Source organism: Arachis ipaensis, chromosome B8 (genome assembly GCF_059453495.1).
Source record: "Arachis ipaensis isolate K30076 ecotype BB chromosome B8, ASM5945349v1, whole genome shotgun sequence".
Taxonomy (NCBI): domain Eukaryota; kingdom Viridiplantae; phylum Streptophyta; class Magnoliopsida; order Fabales; family Fabaceae; genus Arachis; species Arachis ipaensis.
The window spans coordinates 133,452,056-133,476,699 of record NC_142443.1 but is presented as its reverse complement, the minus strand read 5'-3'; the positions used below and the strand labels follow the sequence as shown (position 1 = coordinate 133,476,699).

The following is a 24,644-nucleotide window of genomic DNA, read 5'->3' as shown; positions in this document are numbered from 1 at the left end:
AAAGATTGAGTAAGTTAGGAGTTGTTAACCAGTAAAACAATGTTCCCGTATTATGCAAAAAAGGTTGAATATATTTACTACTTATTTTTTTGTTGTGACTTTACTTGACAAGTGTAGTGTGTGTGATTATTTGATTTTAAAAGATTATATTCTGTCAGACACATTAAAATAATATTTTGAGAGTTGGATAGGTATTCACACTAGAAAGAAGATATACAAAAAATGGTTAATGCATTTTTTTATAATGATCTAAAACATCTCGTTTTAGAACTATAAAAAATAGAGTAACATAATATAAATCTCTTTTATTATTGATGATAATATTAAATTTTTTTTATTTTTATGTTTTATTTGTTTTGTTCACTTTTAATGCTCTACTTTACTATGTTGAATTCCATGTTAACAAAATAATTAAAATAAAATCAGAGGTGCAAAACAGATGAAGGAGTAAACTAGAATTTTACTTGCTCATTTATTTTGAATGCGTGTTTGCTAAGATTACTTATGTAAAAAAAATTATAATTGAGCGACAAAAATTTTTTGTTTTGATATAAAATATATAAAATAGAGTTATGTCTTAATATTTTATAAAAAATAAAATTAGATTTTAAATTTAAAAAATTGAATAAAAATAATTTTAAAATAAATATTATTAAAGTTTTAATTTTTATTTTAAAAAATTTAAATTTTATATATTTTTTTCTAAAAATATTAAAAAATTAAAATTTTATATTTAAAATTAAAATTCTAATTTTAATATCTAATTATCAAATAGACTATATTATTTCTACACTAAAATTAACTATTAAAATTAGTTACTAATATAAAATATATATTAAAATATAAATATATATTAAAAATAAATTAAATTATATATTTATATATAAATAGTTTAATAACTAATTTTAAGAATTAATTTTAACGTACGAAAAATATTTTTATTATTAAATATAATACTAAGTCTGCAATTTTAATTCAAATTCTAATTTTATTTGAATTTGAATTTTTTAAATTTTAAATTTTTATTTTAAAAAATAAAATTTAATCTCTTACTCTTAAATAATTTTTCTTTCATATTTTTTTTTAATTTCATCTATAAAATAAATAATAAAAAAATCACATTTTATTTTTTAAAATAAAATTTAAAATTTAAAATATCTAAATCTATTTTATTTTCTATTTACGAACGCTACCCAAAAAATGTGACACGTGATCGGACTTGAGTCAAAGATACAATGAGCACTTCATTTAAGTTGCGGCTAATTTTTTTTATATTGCAGGAATGCGTGAGTTGTGTTTGGTTATAGTGTATATAAGTGTTAGACACAAGTATAGGATAGAGAGAAATTGGACCATCCGAGTTCTTTGTTAAAAAATTTGTTGACCACAAATCGAACTGTTCGATTAGTTTTTCTTTTTTTTTCTTAAAATCAAATCGGACCTTCCGTTTACAATTTTTATTTATTTTTTTGTTAAACTGAAAACGGACCCTCCATTTACAATTTTTGTTTTTTAAATTTTTCTTAAAATAAAAATGGATTTTTGTTTTTTAATTAAAATAGATTCTTTGAGTTTTATTAAAAAAATATTTTTTTATAGATTCTCTCTAATCGGACTGTCTGAATTTTTTATCCTAAATCCATCAATTCGATTTTAATTTTCTAACACCACATATAAAAAAAATATCCCTATTCTTCGTAACATTGTATCACCCCACACTTTTCTCCATATTAAAAATAAAAAGAAGTTAAGTTGCGGCCTATCTAAAACTAAAAGTATAGATACATATACACTTTTGTGAATAGATGCTGACTCACCATATCCAACCGAGGGGCCTCCCAATGCCAGCCACCATTGCATGCCTGGGATATATTCTCCTTACTCCATTATAAATTTAAAAAATTTTTAAGTATACGATATATTAATATTTTATTAATTTTTAAGCATTAATTTTAATTATAAAAAATATATATAATATATATAATTAAAATTAGTGGCGGATCTAAAAATTTTGACAGTCGGGATAAGAAAAAAAATATATATATATATAATATAATAATAATTTTTATAATAAAAATATTATGTGTACATAAAAATTAGTTATCAAATTATTTATTAATTATTATATATTCGTATATAAATATATGTATTGTTTAATTTATTTTTAATGTATATTTTTTATTTCAATATATATATATACAGGTAGTTATTTTCGATGTAAATATAACATGATTAGTTTTTATAATATCTAATTTTATAATTAAAACACTAAAATAATCATTTATAAATAGGATAAAATATATTTTTTGTCCTTAAAGTTTGACAAAAATTTTAAAAATATCCTTAAGTTCTATTTTGTTTGAATTTTGTCCAAAAAATTTTCGATTTGCATCAAATATACCCCTGACGGCTAATTTTTCAAAAAATTTAAGATCGATTCAACAACAATTTCATAATAACAACCCCTCAACACAAGCAAATCAAGCATAATTTTCATGCATTGTTGTTATATTAGTCTTAAATTTTTTGAAAATTTAGTCTCCGAGGGTATATTTGATGCAAATCGAAAATTTTTTGGACAAAATTAAAACAAAATAAAACTTAGGGATATTTTTAAAACTTTTGCCAAACTTTGGGGACAAAAAATATACTTTACCCTTATAAATATCTGTCTTTTTATATAGGATAATGCTACATATTCATATTTTTTTGTTAACCAAGTCCAATCAAATTTGTCTAAGACAACAAAAATCAGTTATGACTAATATTATTTTAAATTTTATTGTTTAACTTGATTAGGCTTAGTTCATAAAAAGACTTAGATGTGTAGTATTTCTTTTACATATATATAAGTAAATACTTATTTAGAAATTTACTTCTTATACAATTAGAAGTCAATTCTTATTGGAATTCATAGTTGAAAAAGTTCTTTCAATTAATGTAGTTACAGAAAAAAATTAAAACTAATATAACAAAAGATAAATAACACTCTTTTGAGTTGATTTCTAAGAAAAAACACAAATTTCATTTAAATTGAAAATTGATAATTTTAATGACATCTAATATTAAATTTTTAAATTGACTATAAAGTACCAAAAGTTGAGTAAAAAATTATTGTGGGGTCAAATTTAATAATTTAGTGGGGGCAAATAAATATTATTTTCATATACTACTCAAAAAAATGTCTAATCGTAATGGGGCAATTGCCTCCACACTCATATACATACATCTGTCCCTGATTAAGATCAATTATTAAAAATTATTGAAATATTAGTGTATCGATATACTTAAAAACTTTTCTATAAATTTAAAGTAAAGGTGCATTAGAATTGGCTTCTAGAAAAAAAAAGAAAATTAAAATATTTTTTGAGAATAATAACAAATTTGTAAAAAATTAATTTTCTATATTTCCAAAGAAATTCTTGTGAATAATGTATTATAATTGAATTAATAAACTAATTTTTCAATTAATATCAACTAACTTTTTAAAATTATTATTTTATTTTAAATTTTATATCTAAATTCTAATCTTAAACTTTGAAATTTTTAAAACATAAAAATTAAAAAAATACTTTTAATAATATAATAAAATTTTTGTTAAAATTAATTCATTAAAAATGTTAATTTCTATATTTATTTTACAAAAATGTTTAGGACTATCAAAATTTATTATTTTTGGTTATTATTTAATTATTAATTTAGCTTTTTTTAGTGTAGTATTTTTACTCTAGTAGTCTAATACCATATTTTTTTTCATACTTTCAAATAGAATAAGGTTACACATTCAAATATTTTTGTTAACCAAATTCAATCAAATTGGTCTAATATAACAACAATCAGTTATGACTAATATTATTCTAAGTCTTATTGTTTAACTTAGTTAGATTTAGTTTATAAAAAAACTTAAATATATAATATTACTCTTTTTAAATATTAATGATTAACTAATATAAAAAATAAGAGTAAAGTGTCGTTTTTGTCCCAAATGTTTGGGGTAAATCTTATTTGTGTCCTTAACGTTTAAATCGTCCTATTTGTATCCCTAACGTTTGTAAAAGTGATTCAATGTTATCTTGCCGTCAATTACACACCATGAGCGTTTTAGTTTGAGTTTTAAAAATCTCTTCTTGAAGTTAGAATACAAATGTCTGGGATAGAATCGATGATCTACTGCGAAAAATAGCTCATCAAACGTTGAAATTAATTCCTACAACATTTACATAATTCACTTTTCTAAGGACATAATTGAATCTAAACACAAATAGTGGGTATAATATTAAAATCGAACACATCCGAGTGAGACCTAATTGAGAATGAATATATTATTCAAGTGAGAATAATTGAAAAATATAATCTGATTTGTTAGTATAATTGATAGTAGGACAATATTGAATCACTTTTATAAACGTTAAGGATACAAATAGGACGATTTAAATGTTAGGGACACAAATAGGACTTACCCCAAACGTTGGGGATAAAAACCATACTTTACTCTAAAAAATAATAAATTTTGATGATATTCTATCATTTTTTTTCATTTAAAATATGGGTTAATAGTTAAATTAGTCCCTAAAAGATAAGATATTTTTCAAATTCATCCCTAAAAGATTTTTTTAGTCAAATTGGTCCTAAAACGTTAATTGGTAACATATATAATACCTGATATGTCTAATTAGATATTGATCAAATATGTTTATGAAAATTTATTAATTTAGTCATTTTTTTCAATTACAAAAATTCTATTTCTAATATGACTTAATGACTAAATTGATAGATTTTCGTAAACATATTTAGTCAACGCCTATTTGAATATGTTATGTGTCATGTATGGTATTAGTTAATATTTCACATCCTCAATCATGGACAAAAATTGTGAGAGAGTAACTGAAGGATAGATATGATTAATTCGTAATTTTTGAAAGACCAATTTGATTAAAAAAATCTTTCAAGAACGAATTTAAAGAGTATCTTATTTTTTAAGAGATTAATTTGACTATTAACTCTTTAAAATATTAATAAAAACGTGCCTCTAAAATTAGAATATCACGAGGTCAGAAGTGACAACACAAGAAGGACAAAATCACAAAAGCTTCCCTACCAAATTATTATTATATTTCAATTTTCAATCTCCATTCACATGCCTTTATTGCAACTTGGCCAGACAAGACGGCACAACCAGCTACCACTACAACTTAAAGAACAAAACAAACAACACATCACAAAGAACCAAGCATAGGTACGACTAATACATTATTAGTACATGAAAATGGAAAGGAGAATATTAACGTTTGGCAAATGCTATTTTGATCATGCAATCTCACAACTCAACTCATCACAGATTCACAGTCTAATTTTGCATGGGCCGTTCACATAAACATCAATTCTGTCGAATCAAATCCTAGAATTCATGCTAAACCTTGAAATCCTGAAGGGTTTGATGTCAACCCCACTTGCAACCCCATCTATAGCAAGCTCAGTTAAAACCCTTCCAATAACCGGAGCCATCTTGAACCCGTGACCCGAAAACCCGCCACCCACTACCACATCCTTCCCAAACTCCCCACCCAAGAAATCCACAATAAAATCTTCATCTGGCGTCATAGAATACATGCAGGCCTGCTTCACCACGGGCTCGCTCGAATCGACCAAGCCCATGAACGTCTGTTGAATCCACTTCTTTAAATCTTGAACCCTATACCCTGAACCCCAAGGTCTTTTATCCGGGTCAACCGGATTTCCACCGTGGACCGCGACCTTAACCAAACCCGGGAACTCCAATGATGGTGTTCCGTACACGTAAATCCCTCCTTCCCCTGTACAGCTAGCAAAGGTAGGAAAATCGCCCCCTACTGCGAAATCCCCTTCGTGCCCCTCCTTCACCCTCCAGTAAAACACATGAGTCTCTAGTGGCTGAATCGGTAATTCAACTCCACTCACTTTCTTCACAAGCTTGTTAACCCATGCTCCTACCGTTACAACACACTTCCTTCCTCGATAACTTTCGCCGTTAGATGTAAAAACAACGACGCCGTTTTCTCCGTCTTTTTTAACGTCGATTACTTCAGCTTTGTCCTTTAAAACTGCACCGTATTTGTGCGCTAGCGATTGGAACATGGCAACCGCCTTCGTCGGCTTTATGATGCCGCCGAGGCGGTTGAATATTCCGATCCAATCGTCCGGCATGTCGATGCGGCCCGGGAACTTCGACGCCAGCTGGCGGCGGTTGAGGACCTCGTGCGGCATGGCGTGCCGGCGGCAATTGTCGATGACGGCGCGGAGGATTGGGTCTTGAGCCGGGCCGATATCGAGATGGTGGGCCGGAAAGTAGACGGTGTAGCCGATTTGGGCCTGGGCCTGCTGCCAGAGCGTGTAAGATTCCATGACGAGTGGGTAGTAATGGTGCTGTGGGTACGTTGCGCGGATTGTGCGGGACTCGCCGTGGGAGGAGCCACGGTGGTGGAGGAAGTCGAATTGCTCGAGGAGGAGTGTCCGGAGACCCCTCTTTGCAGCGTGATACGCGGTGGCGCTTCCCATTACACCGCCGCCGACGATGATCACGTCGAAAACCTCGTTACCACGCCCGCTCTGCATATTTTCTTTATCTACAGAATCAGAAAAAGGATATACTGTTATAAATTTGATTGTAATATTCAACTATTTTATGATATATAAAAACAGTAGGGGTGTGTGTTCTTTTATTTTTTATTTTTTGGTTTAAAGTGATTAAATAAGAATATCGTAATCACAGGTTGGTGGAGAGAATCATGAATGCAGAATATTCTGGAATCGTAGATAGGTAGGTGCTGATTAGTGAATATGCTTGAGTTTGTTAATTAGGAGTATTTTTTTCTTTTCTTAGATTTGTGGTCAGTACTGCTTCAGATGGTAAAAAAATATAAGCTCAACGAACAAATAGATTAAGGAGTGAGAGAGAGACCTGACTTGAGTGTTAGAAGATGGAGACGAGAGTGCTTGAGTGAGTGAGGGAGTGAGCCAGCCTTTAGCCTTCCTGTAAATATGAGTTGTTGCTTTGTTAGTGACAGGATGATGAGGGAAAATAGATATTTATGGTGTTCAAGTTGGCACTCGACGAGTTGATGGCTAATTTTTTTCTCTATCGAAATAAGATGGATGATATATTTAATAAATATTGTATTTTCAATGTTTTTTAAAATTGTAAAAGATATACAAATTGGAGTATCTATTTTCTATACTTTAAAATATTTTAAAATTTTTACCTTTTCTTTGATTGTATCTTTTTTCTGTGATGTTTTTTTTTTATGTGTCGCTCTACTTAATGGGTTGAGTTTCTTTTTGTTAAAAAAAAATTTCAAAAATCAAAAGATTCAATTTTTGTGCTCTAAAAATTCAATGATTCAATTTTTGTATTTTCAAAATTTAATTTTTTTAATTTATGTACTCTAAATTAAATAATATCATATTTGAGATTAACATCTCAATCATCTATATTTCAAAAAAATACTATTATTAAACTAATATAAAAAAAATAAAGTGTGGCACTTCATACTATTGAAGTTCATAATAATAGTTTATTTTGCTCACATTTTTATCTCCTTTAATTTATTTTTTTAGAAATGTTATATGATATATATTTTGTTTTATTAAAATAATTAAAAATAATAAATAATAAAAATATTTTTTAATTATTTAATTATAAATATTTATTCAATTATAACTTGTTCAATATTATTATTATTTTTTGTAATTAATTTAACAATTGATTTAGTAAATTTAAATATTTTAAATTTTATTTTTTATTTGAGAGAATAAAGTGTGATAATTTATTATTTATTTTATATTTGCATTGAAATTAAGAGAAAAATACAAGAACAAAACATTTAATAGACGAAAAAAATAGGGAATCCAAATTTTAGTGTATATATATATAAAGAATTAATATACTTCTAAATATACATATCAATTTTCAAATAAAACAGAAAAGTTGAGTTGGTTCGCGTTGAAAACAAAAGAGGGATTGGATTTTTAATCCCGTGACCCAATGAAGCCACCTTAGCTTAGATGGCACTTAGGAGTACGCGTGCAACTTGTTTCCTTCAACCTTCTACCCCAATCTGCTCAGAGAAGAGGCGTCACTATTCTTGATTAAGGTGAGTATTCTTTCTGTCTGATTTCAATTCCATACTTTTACTATCATTGAATTCTTATGTGATTTTAATTCCCCGATTTAGATTCATTCCACTTCCTAGGGTTTCTCAAACTCAAACACTCTTAAAGATGCTACATAGTGGTATGTTTTTCTTCTCTTATGCTGAAATTAAATTACTAAGTGGATAGGAAGCTTTTGTGATTCATGATTGGGATTCAGTCTTTCAGAAGGAAAAAACTCTCTTTATGCTAAAATTGTTATTTAATGAGTTCATATTTTATCCAAGAGTACATTTTCGATAGTGTTTTTTTGGATTTATAATCCAAATGGTTTTCTTTTTCTTTCTTTTCTTGCTGAATTTATGTGGAATATACAATTTAGAAATGAATGCATTGCATCAGAACGTGTTGTAGGGCTGACATTTATATTTGATTGAAGGCATTTTAAGTGGTGGAGACTCGCATACAGATGTGAAGTTGATAATTAAAATCCGTTGTATGCTAAATTGTCATATGAGTAGAATTTTGCTAATGAATTGTTATAGTTTGATGACTCACTAATGCTTAAATTAGGTGAAAGCCGTCATCCATATTCAAGGGCTAAGCATATTATTCCTATGCTTGACTTTGTTTTTCTCTGTTTTTATAGGTTATTTGATGCCTTTGGTTTAAGTTGGTATTGCATCAGTTTCACCATGTCTTGTATGAGATGCTTTGATCAATTTGAAGAACATGTTACTAGACTTTACCTACTCCAATAAATGTGAGAACAGAAAAGGACCAAGCAATAATTGGATTTTGTTGCATCAGCGTGTTATCTGAAGTTTTAGTAGATATGGCTGCAGAAGATGATAAGAATCTTGTCGAAATCTCAGAGAACACGATAGACATTGCTAGATATATGAACTATGTCAGCGCTCCACAAGCTGGTGCAATAGCGACTTTTGCAGGCACCACACGCGACACTTTCGAAAGTAAGACAGTTTTAGAGTTGAGGTATGAAGCTTATGTTCCAATGGCAATACGTTGTATCAAGTCTATTTGTTCATCTGCAAGAGTGTCATGGAATCTATATTCCATTGCTGTTGCGCATCGCCTGGGGACAGTTCCTGTAGGAGAAACAAGTATCTTCATCGCCGTCTCATCTGTTCACAGGGCTGATGCACTGGAGGCATGTAGATTTATAATAGATGAAGTAAAAGCTACAGTTCCTATTTGGAAGAAGGAGGTTTATTCAAACGGAGAAGTTTGGAAAGAAAACTCTGAGTTTTTGGAGCGGAGGAGCGATCTTGGTAACAAAGATGTAGATTGCAGTGCGAAAATGGCAGAAAGTATGGAGCGCAGCAACAAAAAGCCTTGCTGTGGGACTAAGGTTAAGGTTGATGATGATGTAAGCCAGAAATAATGCTAGTGTTGGGGATCAAAAGACATTAGGTAGCGTTAATTTTGTTCCCTTTAATCAAATAATGCTAATAATAGTTTGCAGAATATCTTGATTTCCAAATCTCAGAAAAAAGATTGCAAAATTATATGAAATATACTCCAATGATATTAATATATTTCATTAGATAAAGATGATGCCACACTGGCACTGCAAAGAGGGAATTTTTTCTATTGTAAAATAAAAAAAAAATATTTCCTAAAGAAAATTATTCAAACTTTTATTCTCCAATCCAACTCTTTTTTGGTGGGGAAAAATTTGTCTACCCGACGTACTTTATAAAATAAGAAAGTTTAGAAAGTCAGCACTTTTATTAAAATTTGGCTAGTATGAGTAATTTTACACCATTGGATATCATCTCCCACCATTAAAAACACTTATGATGACTAATTGATGGCTACTTATCATAAATTCTACTGGTTCCTGACATTCCTCTTGTAAAATTCATAAAGTTTGTCATGTTCCTGGTGAACTTTAAATTCCTATGCTTTTGTGTTTCTAATTTAGAAAAAATATATACTCTTTAACATTGTCTGTACTTCTAATTTGAAAAAAATATATACTATGATCAAAATTTTTCATTTTGCAAAAACTTAGTTTGGTTTAATTTACTTTCCTTCTCACCCAAATTAAACCAAACTATTCTTTTTTTCAAAATTAAGGTGGTGGTATTCCTATTACGCACCATTATTAAATACAACTTATTCTTGTGTATTCTTTTGTATTTCTATGTATTTCTGGAGACATAATAATGATTGTCCAGTATTTAACTTTTCAACTTTTCTTCTCCCTCAATCTAGTATTTATGGAGGGAGACGAAGTAAAATTTAAGGACGATTAGGCAAAGCTTACAAAAATGTCCAACAAAAAATCGTATTCCAAAAAATAAAATCTCATTAATTTTTTTAAAAAAATAGTGATTTTTTTTAATTTATAATAGAAACTAATCCCTACAATGAGGATCTAATTTCCACTATATATATGCTGCAATGGCAAATTAAATAGCTGATGTTTGATTTAAATCTAAAGCAGTGACACTAATCTTTAGGAAGGTATCACATGTACCAGGAACTTTGGAACTAGTGCTTTTAGTTATTGATCTTTATTATAAAAGTACATACATAATACATGGTTAGATCAATAACTAAAATTATTAGAACACCAATGTTCTTGAAACACCTGAAAATTTAGTAGGCATAACATATTTAGTAGCCATTTTGTTTTCTGGATTCAACATTGCTTCAGCCATTTTTTGCATGTCTTTGGCAGAAAACTTTGACCCTTTTCAAACCTTCTACAAGGGCAGATGGATCGGCGGCGAAAGTAATGCGAAGCCAATCTTTTAGTCCAACCGCTGTTCCTGTGAAGAAATGTCATTTTTGTTTGTTCACTAAATTCAACAGCAAAAGAATCCAAATTATATTATGAGAGCATTCTAGAGTTTTAGTTATATCAAAAAATAAAAGAAGATTTAAATATTAGCTTTGCAGTTTTTCAATCTCTCACAATAATTTAGTTAGACACATAAAACTTTCAAATTGTCTAAGTTGCTTCTATAATAGTGACTTAGAAGTGAAATCTTGCTCTGCACAATTGTACCTGGAAGAATGATAACAGATTCCTCCTTTGCAAGTTTGAAACAAAAATCAATATCATCGGTAATATCTTCTAGAAGTAAAAGGTTTAGCTTTACCTGCATTTCATTAATTACAAAGACATTTGAAAGAGAAGCCATTATAAAAGACTTTACAGAGCCTATCCTGTTCTCAAAGAAATAGCATTAACTGTAGTTTTATTCTCAGCTTCTTACTATCATAGTCATGGACCCTTCCGGTTTATGAGGGCAAAACATGCATGGAATCTCTTCTATCTCCTTGAAGCATATATCTGAGTTAAGTCTCAAATCATCAATAGTTTTTTTGAAAAAAGACTCTTCAGTTTGATTAAGTATGCGCGGTACAGCCGCCTGCCAAACCCAAAGCATCATCAATCAACTAAAATAATTATAAATAAGCAATATATAAATCATTGTTTTGTTTTAATAATTATATTGTCTACGTTAGACATTCTTTTCTTGTAAAAAAATACCAAATTTTCTTCTAAACTTATATTGTTGTAAAGAAAATTTTTGTTTTACTTTTTTATAATAACTTATTTTAGCTATAGTTTTATTTTTGAGAATGGTATTTTATATTTTATAAGAGTACCAGTACTTTAGTGATAATTAATAATTTATAAATTATTTTCAAGTTTTCGAAACTTTTAAAAAAACTATCTTAATTAAAAAGATATGTAACAACTTCTTAACTAAATATATCATACAAATATTAGTATCTTATAATTTTATAGAGTACTACAGAGTACTATGTAATTCTTGTTTCAAAAATAAAATTACTGAAATTTTTTTTATATATTTTGATAAAATCTTTAAAAAAGAATAATTCACTAATTACATATAATCACACAAAAAAATTCACTAATAATATATCATGAATAAATTATTTTTATATAATGAAAAATAATAAAAAATTTGTATAAAATTTGGCACGGCATATCCAAATTTCTAGATCCTACAAAGAAAAATGTAAAAACCTGAATGAAAGTGGCTGGACCTCCCAAAAGATCAAAATACTTTGTAATGCGCTCAACTACCTGCATACAAAGAAAAGCATATAGTCTTTCACATTGCAAAAGGATTTCGAATATAGAATTGTACAATAAACAAAAATAAAATAAATAAATATACAAATAAAGCATTTTTAGAAATTATATAGAAATAACTGTCAAATATAGACAAAACTTGTTAATTGATTCATTTGTTTAAAATTATAAATAGACAATAATATATTGGTAGTTAGAGAGGTTGAGAATCACCTAGATTGACTCACGGAGTTAGTTACCAACAGTGGTTTTTCAAGAACCATAGGGCCAATAAATTAGCATTAAGACTAACAATAAAAAAGATACTAAAAAATGCTAAGAGAGGGAATATATATGACCTTGGGATTTTTGAAAGTGCAATTAGGATCAGTTGTCACAAACCAACCAAGCCTCCAACCAGGTACTATCCATCTCTTGGACAAGGACCCAAGAGTGATAACAGGAACAATAAACCCAAAGACACCCATTGGAACAAAAGGGTTGCTCCCAAATGCAAGATGGCCATAAACTTCGTCAGCAATCACAATTGTTCCAATCTGTTTTGCAGTTTCCGCAATCTAAATTACAATGCATAACGTAAAGGTGAAAATTCATCCGGTTGTTGATAATTGAGAAAAGTAAGATGATTTAATATATTTGACCAAATTATTATATAATAGTTATCGACTATCAATTGTATCTAAAAATAACTGGTCTAACAGGTAAAAATTCACCTACGTAGTAGTCTTTACTTAAAATCAATAGTTAATAATTATTAGATAATCTAACATGTTTAATTAAACTGTGTACGCATGTATTATGTACTAGTTTGGATTGGCTTTTTTAATGAAAAAAGTATTTTTGTTTTTTAAATAAAATACTTTTATTCAACTCAAAATCTATTGGAATACATCTTTTTAAAAAATATTTTTATTAAAAAAAATAATTTGTTTTTAATTAACAATACCTTACTTAAAAAAAATAAAAAAAAAAGACATTTTTAATATTTAAAAATATTTTGAAAAAAATTATCTAAATATAAATTTATTTTTGTCTGTTAAAAAAAATTTTTACTAAAAAAATTAAGTGATTTTTTTAAAAGCCAATCCCAACTACCTAATAAAATGGTTTTTAAGTAAGAAAAAAAAATGGCAAGAAGAATTAAGAGTGTGGTTTATTGAAGTAACCTTCTCCAAGTGATTATAAGAGTAGACATTTCCACAGGGATTTCCAGGGTTTATGACCACGAGTGCAACAGTGTTGTGATCTGCAAGAGCCTTAACTGAATCAAGATCAACCTCCCAGCCTTTTTCAAGAAGTAAATCATAATGCCTCACTTCAACTTGTCTAAATGCGGCACACAGTTCGTAGATTGGGAAGCCTGGTCTCGGCAGTAGTATGTTTGCACCGCCTCGTGCAAGAATCGCCACCGAGACGTCGATGGCCTGCGTGCACCCGCACGTGATGAAAACATCATGTGATGATAGTTCGTATGGCAGATCACGTGATAGATATTCAGCAATTTTTCTGTCATAGAGATTCAAGCAATCAGTTCTTTTTAAAGGGTTATGTTAGGTAATCAATAACTTTTTTGAACAACATGAACAACTATTAATCAAATTAAAATACACTACACTTTTAAATTATCCATTATTCATATTGTTTAATATTTTCATTGTCTACCTATACTTTTCCTTTTCGAAAAGATTATATACAATAATACAAGAATATGAGCAGTTTTTGAATTTTAAGGTGTAAATCTTAATTTTTAAATTTTAAATTTAAATTATTGATATAAAATATGATAAATAAAGAATTAAGATTTATTTAATTTATATAGAGTATAATGTTCGCTATTTACTAAAAACGTTTAACACAAATTATAAGTAAATAACTATGTTACCAATTTTAGCCAATAAACTATAATTTAAATAACATAATCTTTTCATATTCATTTAAAAATCACATATTTAAGCCTTACTTTTAATTTAAAAAAAAATATTATCAATTTTGTAAAGAGGGACTTGTATCATGGGAGAAATGAAGAGGATGATAAGAAAGAAGTTTGGGCGACTCAGGATGGAAAAAACGTGGCAGTTAATATTTAAAAAGAAGGAAATAAAGCATATTTACTTTATTTAGAGGTGTGACTACAAATAAAAAAATAGTATACATCTATATAAATAAAACGTGAAATAGACGCGCCTAACACACATAAAACGATCGCTCTTGTCCAACGCTTCTTCTCTTCTCCCTGTGCTTCTTCTTCTTCTTCTCACGTTCGTTTACACACGGAGCTTTTTCTACTTCGCATTCTTCATTCTCCTCCTTCTTTTTCGCGTTCCTTCTTTTTCGCGTGTTTTCTCCTTATCGTCATTCTTTTGTTATTGTTGATGCTGTATTTTTTGTCTTTTCCTCATTCTCTCTCGGATAAAGAAGCAGTAGAAGGTGAGGGGGAAGAGTTTTGAATTGTACATAACAGAAATGAACCGAACACATCATTATGGTGAAATAATTGTATAGTACTAAGAGAATGAAACATAATACAATATATAAAATCAAATTCAAACAGCTTTCTGCATGATGAACCGAAATACGTACTCAAGGTGAAATTATTGTGTAGTATTCAGCGAATGAAACATAATTCATTATACAAAATCAAATTCGAAATACCTCTGTCTACAATTTAGATATTATCAATTCAATTCAAATTCAGAACACCTCCGTTCATTCAATTCAATTCAAATAAAGTTAGCAATTGCATTCCGTTGAATTCGATTCAAAATTGAATAATTCAAACATCATCAAATTAATTCATTTCGAAAGAATAATTCAAATCACTCTCATTCAACTGATTTGAAGTTGATTCATTCATTGTTTCAATTTAGAAGTCTAAATCGAAGAAGAAGAACGACGAAACTTATTACGTTGAAGTCAATCCAGATTCATAACGAAGAATGCAAGTAGAAAAGAAGAACAAGAACAAGAAAGAAAATGCGAGTAGAGGAGAACGACGGAGCCTATAACGCGAGAAGAAGAAGAAGATTTATGTTATATGTAGCGCGTGAATGTGGAGCATTATTGTAAAAAAAATTAGAATAAATACCTAAATTAATTTTTAACAAAATTTTCATTGGATATATTAGTTTTCGGTCATGTTTATTCTTTAAATGTGTTAAAAGAATAAAATTTTGTTAGAATTTTTTTATGATGAATTTCAGTATTTACTCAAAAAGTTATTAATATATGTATTTTTTATATTGTTTTTGTCATTATTATTAAATTTAATAGTTAAGTTTTTAAAGTTTTAATTTGTTTCGCAGATTATTAAAATTGAGATTTTTTATTTTTTTTTTTAAATTTTAATAATATTATTACAAAAATAAATTTAATTTTTTAACCAAGTTTTAAATAATATATGTTAACACATTATAATAAAATTAATAACTATATTAGTTTATTTTCATGTTAATTAATTAAATAAGTAGGAATACAACCAGAATCAAAATTTGTCCTTTTTATTAGAAAAAAGAGAAACATATTTAATTTCTCTTTACTATTTATATTACAAAAGAAGATGTAGACGTGTAGAACTGTTTTTTAGAGTAAAATTCATTTTTGTTTTCTTTATTTAATTTAGACAACTTGCACCTTAATAATTGAAAAATAATAATTTCTTCTTTTTTTTCCTTTTCGTTAGACTTATGAGCCCTTCTATGAGAATCTCAGGTAAAAAGTGACAGAAAATATTTATCGTATGACGTTAGCTTCAGAACTTCACTTATCCTACATATGGATGATAACTATTTGATTGAAATTGTTTATTACTTATACAGTAATCAAAACAACACAACGCTATAGGGGAATGAATTCTCTCAATTTTTTTAATAATTGAGGGAGTAAAATATGATCTCTTACCAATAGTTTTATAAGTAAGACCAAGAATAAATATAAAAGAGAGAACAACAAAAGGTTAAAGATCACGCTAATGAGTTATAACTCAAATGACATAGTCTCTCCATAGTCAAGTAAGAGGTTACGGGTTCGAGTCTCCTATATTTGGTAAAAAAAATCACACTAATTCGGATTTCATTGGATTCTATTTTTTGTAAATCGGATTCGAATTTACTTTTCATAACCGATCCAATCCAATCCAAACCGTATAATGTGCTATAATATTATTATTTTATTATTATATTTATAATTATACTTTTAACATGTTCAATTTGTTATATATTTTTATATTATTCGTGTATTATTATTATTATTTAATAAATATTTTATGTTCAAAATGTGATTTATTTATTTATTTTAACTAACCTATCATTTTATTTCTAATGTTATGTTATCGTTGGTTTTTAAGATATTGTTGAGACTTGTTATGTCATTATTGGTTATTTAAAATTTGATGTTGGGACTTGTTTTATATATATATATATAATTTATAAAACCGTAAATCCAATCCAATCCAAATCGCACTGCAAACACCTATAGTTAAAAACTGTTAAATAATAATTTAGTTAAACATATCAAATCATTTAACAATTTTTAACTAACAATTTAAAATAAAAACAATTACATTTAAATTTCATCTAATAAATAGGTTAAAAATGTACATACGAGAGTCTAATAAATAGGCTAAATAGGTGCCATTTATGACTCAGAATATGTTATATCTTTTTCTTAGTTACACAATCACAAAGATTCATAACAACTTGAAACAAAAACCACCTAAAGCTAATTAGGGCAACCGAGTGGGAGATTTTACTTAAAAATAAAAGGAAAAATGTTTTTTTTTTTGTGAGATGTCTAAATGACATAAATTTTTTTATTATTATTTTTAAAATATGTATTCTGGTTTTAAACAAAATACACTTTGGTTATATTTAATTTGGTTTTGAAAACAGAATTATATATAACACTAAAAATTAGATATAAAAATAAAAATATAAAAATTAATATTTTTACATTTTGTTCGATGATAAATTAAATATGAGATAGAATAAACAATAAAAAAATCAATTTATATTTATTTTTTCTTACATACAAAATTAGAAAAAAATAAAATGATAAAAAAATAATTATCAAAATTTGATCGTGACAATAATAAAAAAAAGATAAAATAAGTTATATCTTTATTCAGTATTTTTGTGTTTTATTTGATAAAAAATTATTTTTTTTGACAGAAAAAATACAAAACATATTAATTCAATGTTTAAAGATAGATACAATATTTTTATTCATGTCTTATCTGTCAAACACACATTTATTTGTGTATCTATGTCTATATCTTAATGTTCTCTCCCTATAAACAAACATAGTCTTCAATCTATTTTACTAAAATACTTTTTAATAATAATTATAATTATATATAAATTAGTGGTAATTATTTAATTAATTTAAAAAATAATAATATAAAACATATATTTATTATTATGGTAATAAATCTCTTTCATTTTTATTATTTTAAGTCGTTAGAAGAATATTTATTTTTTTATATATTTCACGATTAATGATAATATATTAAAAAAATAAAATATATTACATTAAAAATAAATATGTATTTTATATTATTATTGATTTTAGTATAACAATAAAAAGTACTAATATAAAATCTATTTATCATTAATAATGGAATTTATATTATGTAATAATAATAATATAGAACATGTATTTATTTATAAATTAATAAATTTTTATTTATTTTTAATATTTATTATTAGTCATCAAAAACATAAAAAAATTAAATTATATATTTTTGTATCAATTTAAAATATTATAAATAATCAATTATTACAATAATAATACATATATATTTTATATTATTATTATTATTATTATTATTATTATTATTATTATTATTATTATTAAAAAATATTTTAGTTAAATAGGCTGAAGTATAATTTTACTCCTGCACGAGGGAAGTGTCATTGTCTGATGACAAGTATGTTTTAGAATTTTTTTATTTATATAAAATAAGAAAGATTTAAAATGATTAGAATATCTTAAATCAGTTTTTGCTATATAAATGATAAATATTATTTTTTTATTATTATATAAATCATCCGAGAACTTTATGATTTAGCTTAATTAGTCAAATATCACTAAGTTGGGACGATCTATGTTTAAACTTGGTAATCCAAAAGCATATAAATAATGGTCCTACGCATTTTGTATTTTCCTAAATGACTATAAACAGGGCATAGAGAGAATAACGAATAAAAGTTGAAAACATCATTTTGAGATGATTTATGCATTAAAGCAATTACTAAGACCTGAGACGATTTAAGCATGTGATAACTTAAAAATCTTAAGACGATCTATGAAAACAAAGTCTATAAATAAATGAATATGGTGTATACCGAAACAAACGTGAAATAAGAAATTTGGGAGAGATGGTTTAAATTAAAAACTAATTTAAAATTATAAATACTAATGTTTTTATTATTTTAAAATGTGCTATATTTTTATTATTCTAGTACTCATTAAGTACATTTTAAAAGTTTGATTTATTATTTTATTTATTATTATCTCTTACCCACATTTTTTTTAAAAATAAATTGATATAATGTAAATCGATATAGTTTGTTACAATGAATTGATATAATATAAATCGCAAATAGAACTTATTTAATAGTACTCTAGAATTATTTATGCTTGAATTTTATTTAAAAAAAATAACATAAATTGTCTCAGAATATTGACATAAAAATACTTAAACTCATTGTTCATATATATATTTTTAATCATCTTTAATCGCTAAATAATGATATAAATTTTATTCATAAATTATCAGAAACCATTGTGATTTAGCTTTTGAATATAAATAGTCACAGTCTAAAATAATTTATGTGTGTTTTTAACACAAATTAGAACACACAAATTAGTCTAAGACAATTTACCTTTATTTTCTGTTAAAATTTTAATTCATAAATTATTATCTTAGGATATGATAATTTACGTTCTAATCTAAAACTAAATGTTCTAGAACGATATAGTTAAGAGTAAAAAATGATTTCAACCAAAGGGATAAATAAAGTGACGAGAAAAAGAGGGACAAAGCTAAGTGAACATGAAACATTATTACTCACTGTCTGGTCTGAGGGAGGCCAGCGGTGGGAGCATAGCCATGAAACTTGTGAGAGAAAAGCGTGTCAGCAACAGCTTCTTCGGAGACAGATGTGGTTTGAAAACATGAAAACAGTGTTGGGTCACCCAAGCCAAGAGAAATCACTCTCTTATTTTTATTCTCCACAGTACTTTGCATTAGAAGGCTTAGAATACCCTTTATGGTCATAGTTGAAGTTTCCTTTGATTCATAGTTCACACCATTACCACCATTTTCCATCGCTATCTCTCTATATATATCTTCTTGGACGCAATTAAAGAATCTGCCAGACGCGATGTTTATATAGGAAAAAAATAAAATAATAATTAGGTTTAGAATATTTTTTATTGTAGATTAATTAATTTTAAAAAAAAATATTAATTTGGTCATTTACGATAATAAACGATAAAGATATTATATCCTTTATCAATTCATCATGTTAAAGTTAGCGGTGATACTTATACGTATCGTTCGCTACTATGACGTGTTTATTTATAAAATATTCTCATGTAGATAACAATTTTTAAAATAAAATTTTACATATTTTGATAATATTTATAGTAATTAAATAAAGAGTAATTGATAAAGATTATAGAAAAATTTAAAATATATATAATAATATTTTATTATCTAAAACTATATTATTTTTATACTTATGTTATAGCAATGAGACATCTATTATTGTAGATATTAAAATACATAAATAATTTCATTTTGTTTCACCTTATTTATGAGAATCTAACTATTATTTTATTCCATAAAAAGTTATATATGGAGTTGTATTTATTATTGGAGAAAATTTTTAAATTTTTTAATAAATATATTGAAAAATTAATTCTTTTTGTATTTTAATAAAATAATTTTAATTTATAATTTTAATATATGACCTTAGAATATAAAATAGACCAATTAAAAAATTATAAATATTATAATGTAGAAATATGATTACTCTTTTTCACTATAAGGTTTTTGTTTATTTGTGACAGTTTTTTCTCTTATTTGTAGAGGTTTATAACCCTTATCAAATGGTTTGTGGGGATTTTTAAAACTCCTAAAATTTGAGGTGTCACGAGATACTTTGTGAGAGTTTTTAAAAATCTCCACAATCCATTTTGGGGGGGTTACATGTGTTTAGGAGAGATTTTATATTAAATTTTTGTGGCGATTTGAAATCACTTTTATGGCAGTTTAAAACCTCCACAAATTGATTTTTTAATTTGACAACAATTAACTATTTTGTGAACTTTTTAAACCTTCATAAATCTTGTATTATTTATTTATTTTTAATTTCAAATCATTCATTAATCTCATCTCATTTACATATTCTCTCAAATTAAAAATTTATCTTTTAATATCAAATTTTAAAAATTAAATTTTTTATAACACAATTTCTCAATATAAAACATAAATCTGTATAACAAAAAAAATTCTCAATATCAATAGTTCCAAATATAATTATATATAATATTATTCTACGTAATTACAAATGAATAGGATGATCCTCGTCCCATTCAGGATAGTGCCCTGCCATCCTAATAACACAACAAATACACTATTGAAACTCTGTGAAAAAATACAAAGAAAGCAAAACAGAGTGCGGTGCAAAAAAACAAAAACAAACTGAAAACATTGAATGAATGAATGAATGATCCCTCAAACCTTGTTAATAGATTCTTTCAAATTGTGAGTGTCCACAAGCCTTGCTGTGCTCTTCTCCATAATCAACTTGGCCACCCTTCAAATAATAGAATAATTCTTGTGCCTTGAAATAAAAATAAATAAATAAATAAACAAGTAATCAAAATTAAAAAAAAAATTGTTGGAAAATCACACACAACGGATTAAGAGGAAAACACATTAATGAACATTGGACATAAATTATTAATGTTTCTTCTCTTAAGTCTTAGAACCTCATCTATCATAGACGTTGGTTAAAGACCCCAAATTCAGAACTAGAACCCTTTCATCTTTCTTTTCTGCCCTAATAAAGTATGACAAAGCATCCAATTTCCAAAAGAGAAAACAACAATTATGTACAATAAAACACTCAGCAAAAAAAATTAAAATCAAATTATATTATTAATTTATCATATTATTATTTATTGGAAGATAGAAAAGCTTAGTCCAACCCAACAAAAGCTAAAAAAAAAGTGTAACTTTGAAGCCGAAAAAGAAAAGGAGATTAGTACTTGGTAAATCTTACCCCTTTGCCAAATCCAAAAATCCCATGAAGAAGAACAATAGGAGAAAGATCATCACCATTGGTAAAAGCAGCATTGTTTCCTTTATCACCAGAAATTATTCTCTTCTCATTGACTTTATTGATGACATTAACAATCTTCTTAGGCTTTTGGTACAGAATTTCGCTCATAAATCTCTAACAACAGCTGAGCTAAAAATGTAGAATTCATAAAAACAAATGAACCAAAGAGTCCACAAACAGTTCCACCAGTTTTAGATACTCTTATCCATAACTTCAACATTTTATCAAACACCTTGTCTACAACAAGATGAAAAAGAAAAAGAAGGACCAATAACATTATTATTATTATTATTATTATTATTATTATTATTAGCCAACAATACAGCGACATGGTGCAGTTATGCAATAAAACAATGATGTATACACACAACCATTATTGTTTAAAGGTTTAGGTGTTTAGTTAAACAAATGTATAAAAAAACACATTCAAGAATGACGTGAAAAAACAGGAGATCTAAATTTTAGTGGATATATATATATATAAAGATAGTTGATATTTTTATATTCACACAAGAATTAATATGCTTCCAAATATATATCAATTTTCAAATAAAACAGAGAAGTTTGAGTTGGTTCACATTGAAAACAAAAGGTGGGATTGGATTGTTAATCCCGTGACCCAATGAAGCCACCTTAGCTTAGATGGCACTTAGAGTACGCGTCCAACTTGTTTCCTTCAACATTCGTCTCCAATTTGCTCTGGAGAAGAGGTGTTACTGACTTACTGTTCTTGATTAAGGTGAGTATTCTTTCTGTCTGATTTCAATTCCATACTTTTACTATCATTGAATTCTTATGTGATTTCAATTCCCTGACTTAGATTCACTCCACTTCCTAGGGTTTCTCAAACTCAAAAACTCTTATAGATGCTACATAGTGGTATGTTTTTTTTCTTAATCTGATATTAAATTACTAAGTGGGTAGTAAACTTCTGTGATTCATAATTACAATTCTAGTCTTTTAGAAGGAAAAAAACTTCCTTGATGCCAAAATTGTTATTTAATGGGTTTATATTTTAATCAAGAGTACATTTTTGCCGAGATGTTTTTTTTTTTTTGTATTTTGCTGGATTTACGTGGAATATCCAATTTAGAAATGAATGCACTGCAGCAGAACATATTGTAGGGCTGACACTTACATTTGATTGAAGGCAATTTAAGTGGTGGAGACTCACATGCAGATATGAAGTTGATAATTGAAATCTGTTACATGCTAAATTGTGGTTTTTAATTTTCAATGCATGAAGCCTATGTGAGTTTCTACCAACTTAAATTATACTAATATGAACTTTGGACTTAATTATCATCTGAGTAGAATTTTGCTAATGAATTGTTATAGTTTGATGAATCAGTAATGCTTAAGTTAGGGGAGAGCCGCCATCCATATTCAAGGGCCTAAGCATATTATTTCTAAGCTTGACCTTGTTTTTCTCTGTTTTTATAGGTTATTTGATGCCTTTGTTTTAAGTTGATATTGCATCAGCTTCACATGTCTTGTATGAAATGCTTTGATCAATTTGAAGAACATGTTACTCAACTTTGCCTACTCCAATAAATGTGAGAACAGAAAAGGATCCGCGCGCGTTATCTGAAGTTCTAGTAGATATGGCTGCTGAAGATAATAAAAATCTGGTCGAAATCTCAGAGAACACGATAGACATTGCTAAATATATGAAGTTCTCCACAAGCTGGTGCTATATATTGCTACTTTTGTAGGCACGACACGCGACACTTTCGAAAGTAAGACAGTTTTAGAGTTGAGGTATGAAGATTATGTTCCAATGGCAATACATTGTATCAAGTATGTCTGTTCATCTGCAAGAGTGTCATGGAATCTATATTCCATTGCTGTTGCGCATCGCCTAGGCACAGTCCCTGTAAGAGAAACAAATATCTTCATCGCCGTCTCATCTGTTCACAGGGCTGATGCACTGGAGGCACGTAGATTTATAATAGATGAAGTAAAAGCTCCAATTCCTATTTGGAAGAAGGCGGTTTATTCAAACGAGAAGTTTGGAAAGAAAACTTGGAGTTCTTGGAGCGGAGGAGTGATCTTAGTAACAAAGATGTAGATTGCAGTGCGAAAATGGCAAAAAGTATGGAACACAGCAACAAAAAGCCTTGCTGTGGGACTAAGGTTAAGGTTGATGACGAAGTAAGCCAGAAATAATGCTACTGTTAGGGATCAAAAGACATTAGGAGCATTAATTTTTCTCCCTTTAATCAAGTAATGCAACAGGGTGGGTTGTAAAATGCTTATAATAGTTCGCAGAATATCTTCATTTCCAAATCTCTGAAAAAAATATTGGAAACTTCTATGTAATATACTGCAATGAAATTAATACATTTCATTTGATAAGGATGATGCTACATTGGTCCTGCAATGAGGATCTGATCTCCACTATATATATGCTGCAATGGCAAATTAAATAGTTGATGTTTGATCTAAATCCAAAGCAGTGACATTAATCTTTAGGAAGGTTATAACATGTACCAGGAACTTTGGTACTAGTGCTTTTCGATATTGATCTTTATTATAAAAATACATACATAATACATGGTTAGATCAATAACTAAAATTATTAGAACACCCATCTTCTTGAAACACTTGAAAATTTAGTAGCCATAACATATTTAGTATAGCCATTTTGTTTCCTGGATTCAACATTGCTTCGGCCATTTTCTGGCATGTCTTTGGCAGAAAACTTTGACCTTTTTCAAACCTTCTACAAGGGCAGATGGATGGCGATGAAAGTAATGTGAAGCCAATCTTTTAGTCCAACCGTTGTTCCTGGAAAGAAATGTTATTTTTGTTTGTAAACTAAATTCAAGCAAAAGAATCCAAATTAAATTATGAGAGCATTTTAGAGTTTTAGTTATATCAAAAACTAAAAGAGGACTTAAATATAGATTTGGATCCTTTAAATCTTAGATTTTTACTTTAAAGAATAAAGTAAGATCTTTTACCATTGAATATTTTCTCTCTCGTATTTTTTTTTGTCCCATCTATAAAATAAATTGTGATAAATCACACTTTACCTTCTAAAATAAAATTTAAAATTTAGA

General features: G+C 27.4%; 3 protein-coding genes, 1 long non-coding RNA gene and 1 pseudogene across 8 annotated transcripts; 2 read left to right on the top strand and 3 right to left on the bottom strand.

Annotated features, from left to right (window-relative positions):
- Nucleotides 1-5,077: 5,077 nt before the first annotated feature.
- LOC107613618 (putative sarcosine oxidase) lies at nt 5,078-7,091 on the bottom strand. Of its 2 annotated transcripts, none has more exons than XM_016315706.3 (2): nt 6,938-7,091; nt 5,078-6,602 (listed from the first exon to the last, which is right to left on the bottom strand). In XM_016315706.3, exon 2 carries the CDS (start codon nt 6,589-6,591, stop codon nt 5,392-5,394), a length of 1,200 nt encoding a protein of 399 aa, XP_016171192.1. In that variant the 5' UTR covers nt 6,592-6,602; nt 6,938-7,091; the 3' UTR covers nt 5,078-5,391. The 2 variants fall into 2 exon arrangements, with proteins under 2 accessions (XP_016171192.1, XP_016171193.1); XM_016315707.3 differs by having other exon boundaries at nt 6,943-7,079.
- An 858-nt stretch (nt 7,092-7,949) lies between these two features.
- On the top strand, nt 7,950-9,702 carry LOC107613483 (molybdopterin synthase catalytic subunit). Of its 2 annotated transcripts, XM_016315496.2 has the most exons (3): nt 7,981-8,129; nt 8,211-8,269; nt 8,777-9,702. In XM_016315496.2, exon 3 carries the CDS (start codon nt 8,963-8,965, stop codon nt 9,530-9,532), a length of 570 nt encoding a protein of 189 aa, XP_016170982.1. In that variant the 5' UTR covers nt 7,981-8,129; nt 8,211-8,269; nt 8,777-8,962; the 3' UTR covers nt 9,533-9,702. The 2 variants fall into 2 exon arrangements, with proteins under 2 accessions (XP_016170983.1, XP_016170982.1); XM_016315497.3 differs by lacking the exon at nt 8,211-8,269 and having other exon boundaries at nt 7,950-8,129.
- A 909-nt stretch (nt 9,703-10,611) lies between these two features.
- Nucleotides 10,612-19,583, bottom strand: LOC107613484 (putative aminotransferase TAT2). 2 transcript variants are annotated; one of them, XM_016315498.3, is made up of 7 exons: nt 19,300-19,583; nt 13,396-13,735; nt 12,568-12,786; nt 12,161-12,220; nt 11,379-11,534; nt 11,168-11,261; nt 10,612-10,928 (listed from the first exon to the last, which is right to left on the bottom strand). In XM_016315498.3, exons 1-7 carry the CDS (start codon nt 19,554-19,556, stop codon nt 10,810-10,812), a joined length of 1,245 nt encoding a protein of 414 aa, XP_016170984.1. In that variant the 5' UTR covers nt 19,557-19,583; the 3' UTR covers nt 10,612-10,809. The 2 variants fall into 2 exon arrangements, with proteins under 2 accessions (XP_016170984.1, XP_088352990.1); XM_088496864.1 differs by having other exon boundaries at nt 10,612-10,922.
- A 1,162-nt stretch (nt 19,584-20,745) lies between these two features.
- On the bottom strand, nt 20,746-21,648 carry LOC110266084 (uncharacterized). The gene is made up of 3 exons (XR_002353014.2): nt 21,520-21,648; nt 20,976-21,078; nt 20,746-20,848 (listed from the first exon to the last, which is right to left on the bottom strand). It is a non-coding gene; the product is annotated as an uncharacterized LOC110266084 (long non-coding RNA).
- Nucleotides 21,649-22,177: 529 nt separating this feature from the next.
- LOC107613482 (molybdopterin synthase catalytic subunit-like) lies at nt 22,178-23,954 on the top strand (annotated as a pseudogene). Its single transcript, XR_015896422.1, has 3 exons — nt 22,178-22,318; nt 22,400-22,458; nt 23,146-23,954. The product of XR_015896422.1 is annotated as a molybdopterin synthase catalytic subunit-like (transcript).
- The last annotated feature ends 690 nt before the right edge of the window (nt 23,955-24,644 follow it).

Excerpts from the sequence above, each read along its gene's own strand:
- LOC107613618 (XM_016315706.3), bottom strand. The coding sequence starts at position 6,591 with ATGCAGAGCGGGCGTGGTAACGAGGTTTTCGACGTGATCATCGTCGGC.
- LOC107613484 (XM_016315498.3), bottom strand. The coding sequence starts at position 19,556 with ATGGAAAATGGTGGTAATGGTGTGAACTATGAATCAAAGGAAACTTCA. Across the intron at positions 13,736-19,299 it reads GGCCTCCCTCAGACCAGACA|AAAAATTGCTGAATATCTAT; the intron begins GTGAGTAATAAT and ends TCTCTATGACAG. Across the intron at positions 10,929-11,167 it reads ATCTGTTATCATTCTTCCAG|GAACAGCGGTTGGACTAAAA; the intron begins GTACAATTGTGC and ends ATTTCTTCACAG.
- LOC107613483 (XM_016315497.3), top strand. The coding sequence starts at position 8,963 with ATGGCTGCAGAAGATGATAAGAATCTTGTCGAAATCTCAGAGAACACG.